The sequence below is a fragment of the Triturus cristatus genome, chromosome 9, assembly GCF_964204655.1.
Source record: "Triturus cristatus chromosome 9, aTriCri1.1, whole genome shotgun sequence".
NCBI classification, from domain to species: domain Eukaryota; kingdom Metazoa; phylum Chordata; class Amphibia; order Caudata; family Salamandridae; genus Triturus; species Triturus cristatus.
Genome location: NC_140592.1, coordinates 242,859,596 through 242,879,951, shown reverse-complemented (window position 1 = coordinate 242,879,951; position 20,356 = coordinate 242,859,596). Strand labels below are relative to the sequence as shown.

The 20,356-nt window shown below is 45.8% G+C and overlaps 1 protein-coding gene across 1 annotated transcript in view; it reads left to right on the top strand.

The window, feature by feature from the left end:
* Window positions 1-20,356, top strand: part of ISY1 (ISY1 spliceosome associated protein) — a 301,684-nt gene that overhangs the window by 106,344 nt on the left and 174,984 nt on the right. The window contains exon 7 of the mRNA XM_085624847.1: window positions 4,017-4,134. Coding sequence (XP_085480973.1) covers window positions 4,017-4,134 — 118 coding nt within the window. The remainder of the gene's footprint in view (window positions 1-4,016; window positions 4,135-20,356) is intronic.

Sequence of the window (20,356 nt, the reverse complement as noted above, 5' to 3'; positions counted from 1 at the left end):
TTTTTTTTTTTTAGATCTTTCGGTAGTAGGTACTGTTGAAGCCATTTTTACGCACTATACTATCTCTGCATTGCTTCATGTTTTGAGATCTAGCAGTACTAGGAAGTGTTGCATAACTGTTTTGTCCAGAGTTCAGTTTGCTTAGTATTCAATATCTGTTTTAATATAGATAACTAGAGAATATATAATCGTATTTTAGCAGAAGTAATTTCCGTGGTAATGATCTTACCCATCTTGTGTGTTCTGCGGGGAACCACGCCCTAAGACTTTTGACCGAAATAGATTTTCTCTTCTGGATTGAAACCCCTGACCTGAGATAAAGCAGTTCATAACTCGATGTATGGATTTGCACTGGTGTGGTCGTAGGTAAACATGGTACCACTTTGAGGTTGTAGCGTCCTGTTCAAGTATCTTCCGTAGGCTTGTTTTAGAAGTCTGTCATTTTGATTGGGGCTGGATCAGAATACCTACAGTGGAGTGAACATTCCTCACAGTATTCCACATAATATTAAGCAGTGCCCAGTCTTGGGAGGTGGGCTGCCGAGGAGTTTTCAGAACAAAATGACTCACTCTCACATATCTTTTTAATGTGTATCATACCATCTGGTGAAAAGACATTACATTTCTGCATTAACTATTGCCTTATTGTATGCTTTACAAGTGGTTTGCAATAGCTCATGCTAAATGTAAAGCTTCTTCAGCACATTGCAGATTGGATGACTATCAACTACGTACAGTTGAATGCTAATAAATCAGGGATCCTTCTCTTGGGTAGTAATACTCACCTATGGAGTGATCGCTGATGGCCTACCGCTCTAGGAGCCCCTCCGGTGCCCAAACAGACCGTAAAAAATCTGGGGGTCTGGGTTGACTCCTCCCTAACTTACCAGGCGCACACAAAGTCTATTGCTGGTGTCTGTTTTGGACTCTTACGTGGACTCAATCCACTGCATGGATTCTTCGACGCCAACACCTGCCAGGTCATCATCCAGTCCACCCTACTTTCGAGACTTGACTATTCAAACTCTCTGTATTTAGGTGCTAACAAAGCAGGGATTCACCACATGCAAAGGGCACAAAACGCCTCTGCTCGGATGCTCTTCGGCCTGCCCAAATCTTGTTCAGCCTCCAATCTCCTATGTAGGCGACATTGGCTCCCAGTGGAAAAGAGAATCAATTTCAAAGTCCTGTGTATCTCTTACAGAATCTTAAATGCTCTTGGCCCTGACATTCTAGCCAATCTCCTCACTCCATACATTCCGAACCGCATGCTGCGCTCCTCTGCCTAACACTTAACACGTGTTCCTCGTGTCAGAAGAGTGCGGGCCGGAGGTCGCTCTTTCCGAGCCCTCACGCCCATAATGTGGAACGCCCTTCCGGCCAACATTGGAAGCATCCAAGATCACAGATTTTTTTCGGAAAGCTATAAAGACACTTCTCTTTCCAAACAAATTTCTTCCATGCCCTGCGGTTTTTCTGTTTTTTGTTGGTCTTGGGAATAGCGCTGGGACGCCCCGTTGCTGGGGCAGCCATTCGCTTTACAAATCTTGTAACATAAAATATTTGCTTGAGAGGATAGTTTGTCATTGGCTGCTAGTAAATGGATCCTTCGAACATGGTTGACCTTGCCAGTGGCTAATTGTTCTTCGTTTTTATCTTGAGCTTTGTTTTTTTTATCTTTTAAATCTTTTTATGAAGCATTTTTATTATTTTACTTATACAGCTTAATATGTAGTCTGCCGTTAGCAGTGTTGTTAAACAATGACCTCGCATTAATGACGGAGCAGAAAATGCACAGGTGTGCGGAACAGTAGTTAACAGAAGTGCACATACTACAGCGTCTGAGTGGAGAGGGCATGGGGTTGCTAGGGTAATAAGAAGATAGAATGCATCTCAACTTAAAAAAAACGACAAAAGAACTGGCCTATACCTACACAGTGATCGAGGAGAACTGGTACGGTATTGGAGCATGGAAGTACACGTTACCTGAAATAGAGGGATGGACATAATCACTCAAAATTGAATGTGCCTATCGGGAAAACTAAGAACCGCGGTTGGGCATAAGGCGTTGTAAAATCAAGGAGAGAGGTTATCATCCTTCAAAGAAGACCGCAGCTCAGTCAGCAGAGTCCCAGTTGGCAGAGATGTGGTACTTACACAAGTCCCTAATATCCTTCCGATGTAGGGCAGTGCTCTCAGCCTTAGAACAAGGCATCCATGGAGTGTACCCAGGCCGAGAGTTGAGGAGGGCTTTGGTGACTTCAATCTGCAGGTAATCAAATGTTTAGCTAGCAAATGATTAGCTAGCAAAAATTGACTAGAGGAGCCGAACAAGCATCTTTGCTTCCTCCTCTTTCTCTTCACTTTATTTGCTAGCTAGCAAAATAACCACGTCCAATAACTGCACAGTTACTTTGTTCTTTTTGGGGCATTCGAACTTACCCAGCAGGCACACCTCCTATGTGTGTTGCGAGGAGTTCCCTGTACAGCTGGCAAAGCGAGTTGTGATACCCAGCCAGTATAGGGAGAGTGTGGGGCACTTCTAAAACATATGTAGAAAATCAGCATCTGGCTGGTTGATTTTCTCTGAAGTGAGGTGGCCCTTTATAGTATGTAGTATTGTTGATCTTGATCTTCATTATCAAGAGACTTTCGCATACCAGAAGTGCTGCTAAAGATCATATCGTTTTTTTTGGCAGCAACTAAGTGAATGATTTTCTTTTCAAATCTTTGGGCTGATACCTTGATAAAAGGCTTGCTCCACCCTGGCCTTAGCCATGGCCCTCACTCATCATTTAATGCTACTTTCTGTGGCCAGGCCCACCTTTTTTTTTATCAAGAGTAGTTTTATTCTACAGGTATAAAATATGTTAAATCTGCCAATAAAGATGGTAATGCTTGGTTTGTTATTTAGTGGGGGGGGGGGGCTGTCAAGTGAGAAAAGAGCAAAAATATAAAACGTTTAATTTCTTACTAGGAAAACTATTTACTGATGTAGTCACCACAGAAGTCTAGCACATAGTCTTGGATAATTTGTGGGGTTGCAGATTCATTATATGATGATTATTGTTATCATTATTGTCTTTCTGAAAGATGTCATGTCAATGAACATAAAATGTTGGACGTTTGTTTTATCAGTAATTACCCAGATTATATCTGCTTCACTAATATGTATACTTTGAACATGTATGTACCAGTTGAGTAATCCAATATTCTGTTTCAAAATGACTCTTTGGGGCTGATACCGATCTTGGTCGGAAGGGCACCGAATCGGGTTCGGCCGGAAAAACGAGCCGTACGCGTATTTTCCAGCCGACTCGTACAGGTGTACGAGCGAGCAAGTACGATGCGAGCTACATGAAATTCACTGACCGAGTCGTTTCCGGGTCCGAACCGCTCCGTACGTCCCGGTTGGAAGCTAACCGTGGCGTGCAATGGATGCGATTTACAACCGAGCCAGTACGATGCACGCATCGGACAGCCTGTGCGAGCCGGAGTGTCCGGCTCGCAAAAACTCCTGGAGTCGGACTTTGGGGGTCCGCGTCGGACACCCTGACACCCACAGCCCTACGACTCGGACACAGGGGGAGACCTATGGGTCTCCCCAACACAGGCATGTACGGTGCGGGTGGCACCGATGCATACCCACTGTAGGGGGCACACTTGTTCGAGACGTACCCATTCAGTCAATAGGAGCCCATGTACGCGTCATACGACCGGCTCCCATTGACTTCTATGGGAGTGCGACCGAACCGAGTCCGACAGCATACGCGCGCATCGTACTCGCTCAGTCGGACTGTAGGGGTCCGGCTCGGTCGGAAAACACTCCGGATCCGACTCGGTCGGAGTGCTTTCCGACCCGGATCGGAATCGGCCCCTATGTGGTCTCTTAATGAAAATTCATTTAAATAAGAAATGCTCTACTTTTAGAATGGTGCTCGGGCCCCAGTAGGTTTGCCACATAAAGAGAATGGCAAGTGACTTTACTTTTATTTTGTTTCTTCATATTTGTAAAGAGGATTGGACCTAAAATGCTGGATCATGAAGGAAAGGAGGTTCCTGGAAACAGAGGTTACAAATATTTTGGTGCAGCAAAAGACTTGCCAGGTGTTCGAGAACTTTTTGAGAAGGAACGTAAGTAAATTTGGACATGTTTGTTTGCAAATAGTAATCGGTGTTAGTGAAACACCTAAGTATTGTAATTGGGTTGTATTTATATTGCTCTTTGAAATCTTTGCATTTATTTTGCTCTTTGAATTTTTTTTACCTTTGCCAAAGCAGTGTCTCCACATCTCAGTCATATACATTGATACAGCTCGCATATGTTTTACTGACAAAATTCTCACATTAGTTAATTGATTGTATCTGTCCTTCAGTTGTTTTATGTCCATGACATATCAAATAAGAGGACGTCATAATGTCACCACATAACATATTGAGCAGTCAAAACTACAAAAGGATTTCTAAACAGCTGTGTTTACAATATGGAAAGTACTACTTCCAAGATAGGGTAAAGGGTTCTGCTATTGAAACAATGTCGGGCCTAATTCTCTGGAGTGTGAAGTAGTAGAGGCCACTGTGCCAAGGAGGAAAGCAATGGGGATCTGGCCATCAGCACTCAAGAGTACAAGCCCCCAACAGAAAGTGAGCCACATCTATGTGTCTTTGATTCCGTGGGAATCTCAGCAAGAGGTCTAGGACTCCACTCAAGAGGGGTATGTGACAGAAGTCTAGGTGCAATGTAAGACAGTTCCCACAGCCACCAAGGTTCATGTGTAAACACTACTTTGACCCCTAAAGTGTTGGTGTCGGCCAGTAACCGACACCTGCTCTACCTCTCCAGCGCGCCTATCGGCCACTGGCCACACTGAGGAGGCACATAAAGGCCCTTCTGGTGCACAACACCAGAGCTATTCCGTTATTGAATTTTAAAGTTGAGCTGCTCGGGTAGAGCTTTCCGAGCAACCTGCGTCTTTTATTTTTTTAATGTAGTGTAATGACAATCAGCATGCAAGGCACGCTGACATCATTTCACAAAAGTGATATATATATATATATATATATATATATATATATATATAATTTCCTATCCCACCGAAGTCCACTAGACAATAGGGACTTATAAAAAATATATAGCGATGGGGGGGGTGGGACAGAATGATTACTCCAGTCTGTCCCGACGGGGGCAGAAAGCCCACTAGACACCAGGGACTTGAACCTTGGTTTGATCAGCTCCTGTTGCAGGCACTAGGTTTAGTCTTTTGTGCGGTAAAAGTGAGGCAACAATGGGTGCTACGAATTTTGTGAATTCTGGAAGTTTCCGTCACAGAAATGTAAGTTAAACGTGTGATTCCAGGCAAGTTTGAGGTTTGCAGGGCTCCTGAGTCACATTACCTAGTGAGAGCTACGTAAGTCACATACACCCCTGGTTGTCTAATTTTCTAAAAATGTACAGTTTGCTAGGTTTCCCTTAACGGCTGAGCTAGGGCCCAAAATCAACAGCTACCCACTTTGCACAAGAAGGGTCAGTTTTGAGTGAAGTAATGTGATGTATCCATATTGCGTTTAATGCCGTTTCCTTTCCCTGGCACTTGGCCTACCCTCACAAGGGAGCTACCATTTTTATCAAAAGATTTGGGGGAATGCTGGGTGGAAGGAAGTATGTGGCTCCCTGCAGTTTCCAGAACTTTACCTCACAGAAATATGAGGGAAATGTGTTTTTTTTTTTTAAGTCAAAGTTTGAGGTTTGCAAGGGATTATGGGTAACCAAAACACGGTGAGAGCCATGCAAGTCACCCCACCCTGGATTCCCCCATGTGTCTAGTTTTCAAAAATGTACAGGCTTCTTTTTTTTAATAAATCTTTTTATTGAACAGACTCGACATAAAGGTACAGTTCCACAAAAGTCAATAGAGGGGATTACAGTGAAATCAAATATACATACAGATACAGTAGGATAGTTCATTGGAAATCACGGGGAGGGAGAATTATCACAGTCAAAATTACGGGGTGAAGTACATATATTGCCACGGTATTCATTCCAGGGGGCCCATATCTTGGACCATTTTCGGGGGCAGTCTCGGGCCATGTACACTCTTTTCCCTTAGCATACACCAATCAAGGTCTTTTTTCCAGTCTGTGATCGTGGGTGCATGCGAGGCCCCCCAGAGCTGAGCAATATTCCTCTTGGCGACCATGCAGCCAAGTGTGACACAGTGTGTGGTGTGAGTGGTGAGGTCGGTGGGCTCCCATATGTTAAGGATGCATCTGGGCGCTTCTGGCTTAATTTCAACCTCCAACGTTTCGCTCATTACTTTGTGTATCTTACGCCAGTATTCATGGATTGGTTCACAGTGCCATATTATGTGCATGAACGTGCACATTTGGGTGCATCCCCGCCTACAAGACCCGTCTGCTGGCCCACCCATGTGTGTCAATTGGGGACCTGTTATGTAAATTCTGTGCAGGATCTTTAGTTGCACCAGTCGGAGACGCGCCGGGATCGCAACAGTTTTGGGGGAGGAGACCGCTGCTTGCCAGCTTTCATCATCTAATTCGATACCATCTCCAGTCCATTTTTCTCATAGCGAACGCAGGGGGTCTTCCATATTATTAATGAGTTTTTGTAAGTTAGGGAGAAAGCCCTTTCAGGTAAATGGCCATCGAGTAGTCTGTGTTCCAGTGGGGAACAATCTGGTGGAGAGGAGTTACGGGGCAACACTGTTTGCAATGCATGTCGGACTTGCACGTATCGAAAACGCTCCGAATCCGCCAGTTCGTATTGACATTGGAGGGTGTCGAAGGGCTTCACGCCCTCTGTGTCCCAAAGGTCCCTGATGTGGGAAATGCCAATTAGATCCCACTTGTTAAAGCCCTTGGAGTTTCCCAAGTCTCCTAGTTTTTGTGAATTCCACAAAGGTGTGGCGAGAGTTAACCTATTGTTCCAGCCGAGTGATTTGGTTGCAGAATGCCAGATTTTAACTGCGTGGTTGGTAGGACCAGTAAGCGGGTACCTGTCTGGTTTGGAGTACAATGCTCGGTGTAGGTCCCGTTTTTTGAAGAAGCCATCGATCCATAAACATTTTTTTACAGGTTTGCTGGGTTTCCCTAGGTGCCACCTGAGCTAGGGCCCAAAATCCTCAGCTCTCCACTTTGCAAAATAAGGATCTGTTTTGAGTGGAATAACTTGATGTATCCATGTTGCGTTTTGGGCCCTTTCCTCCCGCAGGTACTAGGCCTACCGACACGAGTCGGATACCATTTTTTATTGGAAAACATGTAGGAGCATAGAATAGTAGAACATTTGTTATTACCAATTGGATGTTGATGCATTTGTGTTTCTAAATGTAAGCCAGTATGTAAGAAGACATTTTGAAAAATACCCACTAAATTATGTGGTATTGCCCACAAATTCAATCAAAGATGTACAAATAACCACTGCTCCTAAACTCCACTTCTTGTGCCCATTTCAGAAATACATAGGTTTCCTTGAGACCCATTTTTCATTCTACATATTTCACAATACGAATTGGTCTATACTCTGTACACAATGAAAAACCATTCTACAGTGCATCTAAGTGGAACGGTCATTGTGACGAAATGACAGATGAAAACATGGTCACGAATGGGCATTTGTTTCCAGCTCCTGTTCAATATTTCTTTATTTCAGCAGTTAGTTTCTTTGGGAAACCTTAAGGGATCTATGCATATGACCCCTTGCTAAATTTGGAATTTGGTCTACCTTTTAGTAATCTATTGCTTTTCTGGATCACCAGTGGGTTTAATGCTGGTTTCCACCACAAACTGAAAGTAGGTTAAGAGCATAAAATAGGAAAAATGGGCTATTATGGTAAAAGTTGTTTTTTCATTCAGCTCTGCATGTCCCTGAAAACTGGGAAGATGGTGACTTAAGCACAGCAAATTGTTATATGATGCCATTTTTAGGAGGAAAAAAAACATACACTTTTGTATCTCGTCTGTATACCACTAAATGTGCAGCACAAACATAATCAAATCAATATAAGTTACAGAAAACACAATACGCCAGTGTTAAACAATATGATACAATGAGTTTGTCATTGCATGGTGGCAGAGTTATCTCATGAGCAGTTAACGGACAGCAGTTAAAACAAATGTTGAACTGATTAATAACTAGTAAGCCACATAGTAATATGCTGTAAAATCTTTGATAATATTCTAGTAGCTCTGTTTTCAAAGCTCTGAAACTACCTCGAATGGCATAAACATGTCACTCAAAATAGAGGCTCATCATCTTTGTCTCAAAAATGTTTTATTTTTATCTCTTTAGTCATTCTAAAAAGATTCACAAACAGTTAAATGATGCATCTGAAAGCAGTCAAGTATTGACATCATCATGGGTACCTGAAAGAGCCTGGAATAGTGTCTCAATGATTGTATGCATACAAAGGGATATTGTGCAAGTAATTAACATTTTTCCTAGTAAGCATTAAGGAAAGTTTCAATTCTGTTAAGGACATGAAGGCGAAGATTGTGCTCTCTGCTTTCTTTTATTTATTCTATTCCAGCTGACTTCATCAGTAAACAACATTAATTTTCCCATAAGGCAAAGGGAAAAGAACTACAACAGTTCGTCCAATCAGCATTCAGATCCTCCCATGTAGGCAGACCTCCCCTGCATATCTTCCTTTTTTAGGTCTCGCCTGAGCCAGCACTTTAGCGCTGCTCTGGCGAGAGCTTTAGTAAGCGGGGATTTGGAAGTGCAGACTAGTGCTTTTCAGGCCTCCAAATACAGTGCATGTGCGCCGGGCGCGCGCACCATTTGTCAGCCTGCCTGATCACTTTCGCGGCCGCGCTTTAATGTTCTCAGTGAGTTGCGCGGCCACTGAGAACATCAAAGCGTCCGCGAAAGTGCTCACCATTTGCCACCCCCTCCCTTGGCGGCTTGGATTTGTAGCTCAGCACGTTTGTAAAAGCGGTGGGGTTTTTCGGCTCTTCATGGCCCAGCGTCACGGGTGGCTTGGCTTGGTATTATCACAGTAGTTAGTCTTTCCCCCAATGTGACCCCTTACTGTAACAAACTGCCCGGCACTCTGCATATCCTTCCCTTTCATGCTTGCATGTTTGAAAGGCTCTTTTTGCCTTGCTGAAGGTAGCGTTAACATCCCAGGAAATGCAGTTTAATTGTTCCCAGTCATATTTACAAAGAACCGCACTCTTCTCTAAAATCTCGCCGATTTGAACATGTTTATTTAAATGAGGTACTCGTCTCTAAAGCCTTCCTGACTGGAACATGTCTGTTAGTGAGGCTCTCATTTTTTTTCTATATTGTGCAACAGCTGCGTAAATGAGGCACTGTCTCTAAAGCTTTGCCAATTTGATTGTTAAGTAAATTACGCACTAGTTTGATTTTTGTGTTGCATGCTTCACAAGCATTCTGCTGGATCTGCAGGAACAGGAGTGTTTTTCGGGGTGCCTCTGTTTGCTCTCTGCTTGTTGTAGATACCAGCCGATGTGTGGCATTAGCCGCTAAATAAAATTAAATCGAAACTCTGCATCATCGTATAACGTGTCTGTCCATGTACCAGACTGCTCACATTGGGCCTGAGGCCTTTTCCTTGCACTTGTATCAAATAACATTTTCTATGGGCTTCTAGAGAATGTTTTTCACTGGCTGAAGTTCTTTCCTTACTGACTCTTGGTGGCCATTGTTCAAGCTCTGGTATTAATACACGCAGTAACGTTCTTTATTTCAGGCCAGAAGGTCACAGCAGCAGGTTCCTTTGAAAAGAGGCAGTATGAGATGGCACAAGCAGTGAAAACATTTATTTGGATCACAGAACCATATGCCATCTGCTGGATTAACGGACAGACAAACAATACAATGCATATATACCCTAACGACAAAAGGGCTACCAAATATTGTGATCCAAAGATGTACTGTGCAATCATTGGCACCGCCCTTAGAAGTGGGTGTCCCTGCTTCAGCAGTCTTTGTTTAAGGTGCAGAGTGTGGTTTGAGCACCACTCAGCAGGTCAGACGCCCTTTGCGCCTCTAAAGGTGGATACCTATCTATCAGAAGGATGTCATCTTCTTTTGTATCCATATTAATGTCAACATTTCATTCAGTTTGCAGTCGGTTACTTTGGGCCAGACGAGAGCGACCAGTCTGATCCCAGGAACATAGCACTCAAAGGCTGCTGGAAGGCTGTTAGGAGCTGTGGCTCATCTATGTTTGTCTGCATTTAAACAGCTTCTCTTGTCTCAAGTACTTTCTGACCCTTGTTAAACTCAAAACGATGATACTTCGGACAACAGCGAGGTGCCAAGTTTGCTCTTATCCTAATTTTACAAAGCAGGACAGCAGCGAGGTGCCAAGTTTGCTCTTATCCTAATTTTACAAAGTAGGAGTTGTAGCATAACATTTTTAACTGGAGCTCTGACTAAATATCACAGCACAAGAGACCTGAAACACAGTGTGAGGATTGTGACATAATGACCCCTCTGCCCCACATTTCTCACGGCCTTACTTTATTCATGTCGGAAGTGGGAATCACCCCGATATCCCTCCCGCTCTCTCGATCTCTCTTTCTCTCCCCCTCTCTCTCTTTCTCACTCTTTCCCTTTCTCTCTCCTCTCCTCTCTCCCTCCCTCTTTCTTTCTTTCTATCTCTCCTCTATCTCTTTCTCTCCTCCCCCTCTCTATCTCTCTCCTCTTTCTCTCTCGCTCTCTTTCTCAGTCTCTCCCACCCTCTGTTGCTCTCTCACTCTCTCCTCTCTATTTCTCTTTCTCTGTCTCTCTCTCTCCCTCCCTCTTTCTCTCTTTCCCTCCCGCTCTCTATCTCTCCCCCCTCTCTCCCCCTCTCTTTCTCTCTCTCTCTCTCTCCCTCTCCCTCTCCCTCTCCCTCTCCCTCTCCCTCTCCCTCTCCCTCTCCCTCTCCCTCTCCCTCTCCCTCTCCCTCTCCCTCTCCCTCTCCCTCTCCCTCTCCCTCTCCCTCTCCCTCTCCCTCTCCCTCTCCCTCTCCCTCTCCCTCTCCCTCTCCCTCTCCCTCTCCCTCTCCCTCTCCCTCTCCCCCTCCCCCTCCCCCTCCCCCTCCCCCTCCCCCTCCCCCTCCCTCTCCCTCTCCCTCTCCCCCTCCCTCCCTCTCTCTCTTTCTAACCCTCTCTCTCTCCCTCCCTCTCTCTCTTACACTCCACTCTGTGGCACGTAATAACACGCCACATAATTACACTCTACTAAATGCAACATACACTCCACATAATACCACTCAGTGCCACATAATTACATACCACATATTTACACTCTACTCAGTGCAACATAAATACGCCCCGATACCACTCAGTGCCACACAATTGCAAGCCACATAATTACACTCTACTCAATGTAACATAACTGCACTCAACATAATACCACTCAGTACCACATAATTACACGTCACATAATTACTGTATTCAATGCAACATACATGCACTCCACATACCACTCAATACTACATAATTCAACGTCCCATAATTTCTCTCAACTTAATGCAACATAAATACACTCCGCATAATACCACTCTGTGCCACATAATAACATACCACATAATTGCACTGAACTCAATACAACATAAATGCACGCCTTTGTGTCAAGTCGCGCTATATAGTTTGCGCTACTGGTGTTGCATTATTATTAGCAATGCCAATAGCTCAAACTTTTATAATGCGAGACCTATTGCATTGCAAATGCTTGTCTTTAGTGCGATAGGAGCGCTTCCATTTCTTTGCAGCACTCTCCTCTATTACCATCGGAACCTTAAATAAGCCTAACACAAGAGCCATGAACCTGTACTTCGTAACTCGGATCTCATAGTAACCTATTAGAATATGCCTAATACATGTACCTTGATGACATTCTTGAGAAAGGAACAAGTTAAGGCGATAATATTGACATAACAAGCCTCGTCCCCATGAACGAAAAATCTAAATACTTAGACCTTACTACTTCGGAAGGAAAACAATAAACCACTATGTCCTCTTGGGCCAGGGAGAGTTCTCCGGAACCATGGACGGGAATAATCCTCGCCTCCATCTCTGTAATAGAATTGAAACTTTTCTTCATTCTAACTAGGAAATTTCTCATTCTGTGTCAGAGTCAGAAGACCAGTTTGTCGCATTAATGATATCCTAGTTGCGCTCCTAGGGTAAATGCTTTAGAGGCCATTGCACCTCTGACAGAGTGTGAGCCAAACTGTGAACCATCAAATGCCCACTTCTTGCATGACCCAGCGGATCCATTTAGCAAAGGTGGGAGCAGTGTGTCAGCTTTGAAAGGTTTCCTAAGGGAGATTAACAACTGCCGTTATCCAGGCGAACGAAGTTACTTCATCATGTTCTCATATGCCTTTAGGCAGCGCACGATGCACACCTTTGGATCTTTATTGAAAGCCGGATAAGACACCACCTTCTAATTCAATTTTGTGCATCTCAAGGTATGAAAGGTGTGACCCATTGGGGAGTAAAAATCCAACCTGTGATGTCTAGGGCTCAGACATCTCACACCCGTCCACAGGACACCAGACACAACATTGTGAGCTGTGCCGAGAGCTCCTTGCGTGACAAGTATTCATTCTTCTGCCATGCTGGAAAGAGATAGAGAGCTCTGTTGACATCCCAGAGAGATGGATAACTGGGTTCTGTGGACAGCGGCAAGCGTATACATTGCATCAGTTTACACACCAGCAGGTGTTCCCCCACAGGAGATCCTTGTAAAGGGAAATGACCCGCGGAGATGGCCGATCTATTGGAGTTTATGGTCTAATAAGCTAATCCTTGGGATGCTAGAGACACCAAGAAATTCATGATCGAGACCATTTCGCACCTCATGGGATCCTGATTGTTTTGAACACACCAACGCACCCATCAGGACCATACGGACCTGCAGTACTTGTTGGTGCCATCCACCCAGGCTGCAGCCAGCATTCTTTTAACTTCCTGCTAAAGTCCTGGGACTTGCCAGCATTGCCAGTAATATGCCAAGCCATGAGGGGCATGCGTCTCTGGGTCACTAGTGGGTGATGATTGTCCAGGGGATCCCGAAGGAGATCCGTAGCGTGGGGTAGAAGAATTTGAGAATCCCAGGAATGTTCCAGAAGAACTGGAAACCATACTTAAGACCTCCAGCACGGAGTGACTAGGACTACTTTCGCCTTCTGTCTTCTCACTTGGGCGGATAACCTCATGATTATTGCTAACTGGGGAAACATAATCCCATTCTCTAGGGACCAAACCTGTAGGAAGGTGTCAGTCACTGTAGCCAGAGGATCTGGCTTTCAGCTGAAATACCTGGTAACTTGGTGATCCATCCTGGAAGCAAAGATGTCCACTGTAAAAGAACCCCACAGGATTTCCAACCTTTTCAAAACACAGGACCAGTTGCCATGGACTCATGTCTGACCATTGTCTGGAGCACAACCAACCTGCCACTACATTGGAGGCTCCGGGAAGATGCTCTGCGGTAACGGATACGTTGTTGGGCAGACAAAAAGCCCAGAAGACATTGGCCAAGTCTGCCAGAGCCTTCGATTTGGTGCCCCTTAGATAAATAATATATCGGACAGCTGAGCTGTTGTACATCTTCAGGAGCACCCTGCAAAGCACCTCGTCCTTCGTCCAGCATTTGATCACAAAGGACCGTGCCATGATCTCTGAACGGTTGATGTGGAGTTACTGTTCCTCTGTGGACAGTTTTCCTCCTATAAAGGAGTCCCTGCATCGGGCACCCCATCACGACTTCCTGGCATTGTACAGGATCACTATATCTGAGCCTGAGCCTAAGATGGCTCTCCCATTTCAAGGCTTCAAGTGCGCCAGCCACCATCTCAGTTTGTTCTTGACTTCTTTTGTGAGGGGAATCTGTTCTGAATACGGTAAGCCCTTGTGTAGATGGGAGGCTTTGAGCCGTTGGAGGGCCCTGTAGTGGAGAGGGCCCAGAAATATCGCTTGTATGGAAAAGGAGAGCAGGCCCCCCACACGGGCCACCTACTGGAGAGAGGTTGTCCGTCTGGGGCAAGGTCCTCCTCAATTCTCTGCAAATGTTGGCTATCTTCGGGAAGGAAGGATTAAGGTCCTTTCTACAGAGTCGATGACGATGCCCAGAAACGTCTGTTTGCACAGAACCAGAAGTGATTTCAGTTTGTTGAGGATGAAACTCAGACACTCCAGTAAGGGAATTATCATCTGCAATTGCTCCGCCAAACAGTTTGGACATTGGTCCAGAAGGAGTAGATCTAAGTATATTATGAGACGAAATCCTTGATACCTCAGGTTTTCCTTCACTGGTTTGAGTACCTTGGTGAAGCACCAGGGGGTGGAGGAAAGACCAAACCGTAGTGTTGTGAACTCCTATACCTGCTCTCGCCACCAGAATTGGGGGAACCTGCGGTGAGGAGGATATATGGGAAACTTCAGGTACGCTTCCTTTAAGTTCAAGTGTACCATCCAGTCGTCGGGCAGAGCAGATCACGCAAAACATAGAGTCCCTCCACATTGAAATGCTGATAAAGAAGCCAGGCGTTGAACTCTGAGGTTGATCACTGGCCGTTGCCCCCATCTCTCTTCTCCACTAAAAACAATTAGCTGAGAAACCCCTAGGGGTGGAGTTGGGTTTGGGCAATCCCCGCTTTCTGCTGGAGATCCGGGACCATTTGCTCTGTCAAGGCCACCTGATCGTCAGCAGAAACCAGCGAACGTGGCTGAGAAGTTTGGACTGGGGTCCCATAAAACCCTATGTTGAAACCCTTGATGGTTTGCAGAACCCACACATCTGAGGTGATCTTCTCCCAAATCCACATGAACTGGGCTAACCGGTCTCCCACCTTTAGTCGGGAAGAATGCGAACTCTCACCTGCTTGGGCTGTGAACTGCCCTCTGGAAGAACCTCTGGGGTTAGGACCTCTGTGTCCTGTGTGAGTGACAAAGAACTCTTCCTAATGGGATTGGTCGTCTGTCTTCTTGAAACCTCTGGGAGGGCCTTTGGTACAGAAGCGGCCAGCCCAGCGCCCTCTGCCATGGCCAGCCCGACACAAATTTTGGGTGTGGAATATCTTTTTGATAGATGCTTGCACCCTATCCAGGGAGGTGAATGTGGCAACAGATTTGCCAAGCTCTTTGATAAAAAGCTCTCCATAGAGCCCTCCCTGTACCACCTCCCCAGCCTCTGTGGTCGCCAGATCCCCCAAATTGGGGTTGACCTTCAGCAAAAAGAATGACTCCTCTTGGTGGATAGGGCGCAGTTTGCGTTCCCTAGGAATTTCATCGCGAGCTGTGCCCAGCCTGAGAGGGCCTCTGGGGAGATTGGATTGCCCGAAGCTTTGGCCTCTTCCACCAGGTCCAGAATTTTGGTGAGGGGCCCACTGATGTACAAGAGTTTCTCCTGGCAGGAGCGCCAGAGCCTATATATATCCTTCTTGAGGTCCCTAATATACTTTTGTAAGAAAGTGGCCATACGGGTGTCTAGTTTGGGGGTGAGAGCCACCTTGCGAGTGAGGGAGGGCTAGGGACATTCAGCTTTCAGATACATCCGGACCTCCTTATCTAAGGGTTTCCAAAGGCTGCTCGCCACACTCAGCCGAGCGAGGATGAATTAAGTTCTAACATATCCGAGGGTTCCTCTACGTCCTGATGGTCTGAGGATCCTTAGGGGTTCGGGACTAGGGAAGGCCGCCAAGGGCGTGAGGGGCCTGCTTCATTGGGTGACTCCCATCGTTATCCTCGCCAGGGACAGGGGCGGCACATCTGGAGATCCGAACGCCTAGCCCCAGGTGCGGGGTGCGAAAGAAAAGCCTTTTTAGGCACTTAAAAGCCCCCAAGTCTACCCCGTGTCGCCTTTGCTTTTAGTTGCGAACCTCTGCAAGGGGGTGGCCCTCAGTACGGGGAGGGAGTCAGCTAACAAATTTAGGGGGATCGGGAAGGCACAAGCTAGCTCCATGAAACAGCACCCTAAAGGCTCCGTTGCGGAATCCACCGCCTAATGAATGGAGGTGTCAGTGGCGTAACAAAACTTGAGGTGGCTCCCCTGCAAAGTGCTTGGAGGGGCCTCGTTCAGGACTTACTCATGAGCTCCCAGGCCATGGTACTGCCTTGAGGAGGCCCCATGGAGCTTGCCCCCCCCCCCCCCACTCTGTGGGGCCCTTTGTTAAGCCACTGGGAGGTATCTACCACCTCTCACAATTCTTTATCTAGGGGAAGGACCTGTAGGACCCAATAGGGGCTTGCAGTGATCAAAGCTTGCTTAGCATTATGTGCAGCAATGCAACTGCAGGGGGGACCTTCCAAATTATGATTGCTGGGAAAGATCTGGCTGGTAGCACAAGGCAAATTTTGGCACTGGGCAAGCTAGGTAAAGTTTAGGCTGTGCTGAGTGCGACATTTGGCCAATGCCCTGGGCCTAACTCACCCAGTGGTCAGAGGATATTCCAAAACGCCTGGGCCCAGCCCCTGAAATAGTGCGGTATAGTGCGAGTAAGCGCTGCTGGTTAGTATGCTGATTTGGTACAGACCAGCTCTGCGGGTGTCAAACTGTTTCTCAAATATTTATATTTTACTGAACCGTTTAAAAACTTGATTCAGGGCTTTCAGATTGCTCAGGGGAGGCGCAGACTCTGCGGAGACACAAGCTCTTCGGTTACAGTGACTCTGAGTAGTGTGCATCCCCTGTGGAGCAGTGAGACTTGTATAGCAGGCCGCGTGCCCTCGAGAGGTGGCCTCCCTCACCGCACTCATGCGGTTCCGAGGCTGCACAGCTGCCACCAAAGGAGCCCTGAAGTGCATTCCTGCGACAGCAACAAGACAACGAGAAGACGCAATATACACAATCAAAGCCAACAACAAGCCCAAATACACTAGCAGTTACATGTACAGGAGAAATTTCAAAAAAGCACTTAGCTGCTGGAAAGGAGGAAATAAAGAGGAAGATATGCTGGTGATGTCCGCCTGTATGAGAGTATCTGAATGCTGATTGAGCAAACTGTTGTAGTTCTTTTCCCTTTGCTTATTAGAAAGTTAGTTTTGTTGTTTATTGTTGAAATCTGCTGGAATGGAATAAATGAAAAAAAAGCACAACGCTTAATCCTCTCCTCCGGTCCTGACATAGATTTGTGTTTGAGGGTGTTGATAAACACTCTGGGGCAATGGCCTAGTTGCACACAGGCTCTCATTATGGACCACCAAGGTCTCCGGATCAAGTTTGCTTACTGGGTACAGAACCCCTGCAGATGGCACTTGAAAAGGAAGATGCCTGAAATGTATAAAATGGTAAAAGATAGTATAGAGAAGGGAATGCTCGCCATCTCAGCTGCACCTATAGTGCTATATATATATGAAGGGGTTTGAGGGGCTCTGTGAATGTTTGTGAATTGAGATAAAAAGAAAATCTCATTTATCATCCATTCTCTGGATAAAATGTTTGGTTCTCAGGCTGATGAGGGTATGAAAATTAAAACAAATTCTGGCACCATGAAATTTGTCTAGAGAAGACCAACATCTCCGTAGAAAAAACTCTTGTTTAGACCAGGACCACAGTTTAATTAGTGTATGTAGGAAAATGCCCCTTTTTGACATGATCATCCCCACCTTTTGCCTAGTATTTGATGCAATATTGACAGGAACTGCTCTGGGTTCCTGCTAACCAGGTCCCCAGTGCCGGATCTCTTTCCCTAAACTATACAATTGTTTCCCCAGTTGGCAATACCTTTAGCACCCTCTGCAAGTGGTACCCCCGGTACCTAGGGCAAGGAGGCTAAAGAGGGTTCCTAAGGGCTGCCACCCTAAGGGACCCGAATACAAAAAGAGAGGGACAGAGGGGCTTTTTCCACTCACAGGGGAGTAGGAGGTCCAGCATAAACGTAGGCCCCAGATGCAGAATTCACAAAATTAAGTTCTGCCGTTCCTCTGTAAATAGAGCCAATAAAGTCAAAAAGAAGGCTAGGGTCCAACTAAGTCCAAAGTGGGTCTACAGTTGGGAATCCATATGTTGGATTATGGTGCCCTCACACACCCTTTCAGGTGTTATGCTTCATCATATGGGCTATATCTTCTAGAATAGGACACTCTAACAAGAGACATTACACTCGGATGAGTGCCTTGCTCACTGTTTTTAATCCGGGTAGGAGACCCCCAGAATAAAAACCAATTAATGCTATGTACTCCCAACCCTGTTTTAAACCACCACTACACATCTACACTGTTCTGGCCCCACACCCGCACTTCACCATACGGCAGTTGGATAGAAGATCTCGGACAAAGTGCCCCTTTTCAGGGAGCCCGTTGGGTATTGCACTGCCGACCCGACGAGGAGCAGCCCATATGATGAAGCATGACACCCGAAAGGGTGTGTAAGGGCACCATAATCCAACAAATGGATTCCCAACTGTAGACCCACTTTGGACTTAGTTGGACCCTAGCCTTCTTTGTGACTTTATTAGCTCTATTTACAGAGGAACGGCATAACTTCATTTTGTGAACCCTAAGGGACCCCTCACCTAAGTCACACAGACTGCCAATGCAGCCTGTGTGTTGGTGCAGATAAAAGTGAAACCACGACATGGCACACATCCCTGTGTGCTATGCCTCCAGAACCTGCATGCAATATAGGTAAGTCGCCTCTACAGCAGGCCTTACAGCTCTAAGGCAGGGTACACTGTACTACATGTGTGGATATATCTGCATGAGCAGATATGCCCCTGTGCTGGCCAGTCAAATGACTGCCAGTACAAGTGACCAGGGAAGCAATTTTAGGTACATGTGTTGGTTACTGGCCAAAAACAAGTTCCACGGCTACTTGATGGCTTCACTGAAGCTAATGATGTTTGGTATCAAACATCCTGTATTAATAAACCCACACTGATTTCAGTGATGGATTTATTAATACATGCACCCAGAGGGCACCATAGAGGCGTCCCCTGAAAAAGGACCAACTACTAGTGTGCCTGCTGACTGGTGTAGACCAGCCTGCCACCACAGACCGGTTTTTGACCCCCACTGGGTTGAGAGCCTACACTATCGGGAGGTCAGGCATAAGCCTGCTCTGGAGAGGGTGTCTCACATCCCCTTCAACAGGATGACCAGTAAATTGGTATTCCAAGGCAAGGGTCTTCAAAGAACCCACCGCCTTTGGTATGCATATCTTGCTTCCCTCAGAGGTGAGGGGACGCCATCCCGACAAGGATTCATTTGGCCCCTGGATAGGCAGGAAAATTAGTAGTCAGAGAGGCTTGTCCACCCTCAGGCTAGTTCCAACTGTAAGGTGGGCTACCTGATGTGGATACGAAAATTAGGTCTGCCATGTAAGTGATAGCAAAAGTAGGAACTCTAGGGCAGGGTTATGACCATTTCCCACAGGAAGGGGTCATGTGGGGGGTGTATTGACCCCAGGGATAAGTTGCGCATTGGCTACTATGCTACAATCCCCTAATCCCGTTTAATCTAGTATTTAGGGGAGCCCCTGGCACCAGGAAATCGGATCTTGCCGACCTGAAAGAAGGTGGACCCTGAAGAGCTGGGAAAGCAAGAACAGAGTAGCAGTTACTGATTTGGCCCCAAGCCTGCCTGCTGTTCTCGACCATTGCACCAAAGTTAGACAAAGCAATGGCTGGGAGATCAGCGAACTCGTCTAAAATGTCTCAATAGAATATTGTAAAGAGAGCAATTCTTTAAGGCAAATGACTATATATTCGCTTGTGCTCCGGAGGCGGATGAGCCATCCATTCTTCCCCAAATGGAACGGTTCCAAAACTTAATGTTATTGTTCTCCAGGCACACAGAATTAAATTGAGATTGTGGTTTCAAGAGTCTTTTTATTCCTTGGTTCTGATGAAGAAAGCCCTTTTGCCAACACGTGTTTCATCTCAAGCTGTTAATGTCACAGCAGACTTCCTCAGGGTAAGATTCTACAACAAATCATAATTTCGGATTTACAAACTAATATTGGGTTCATATTAGAAAAAGTTTTTTGATTGTTGTAGGAGTTGTGACAGGCCCACAACCTTGGTCGTATGCTCTAAAGGTTCACAAGATATTTTAGTAGGTGTTTGGTGCATCTTCAACTCGAAGGCACCCTGCGTCAAGCCTCAGTCTTGTGTCCCAAAGTGCTGTGTTTCACAAGCTGTTATGTTAGTAGTTAAGTGCATATCCAACTCATAGACACCCTGTGTCAAGCCTCAAGTCTATATCCCATTGTGCTGTGGTTTTTAGGTATACTATACTATTTCGCATCACGTGCGGTGATATTATTTAGGCCCAACTCAGTCAACACTCACTTAGTCTCCTCACGCAAGCTCAGTCTTATGACTTGTCGAGTTGTAACATCGGTCGTCCCGTCAGGCTATAACCAAAGTAAATT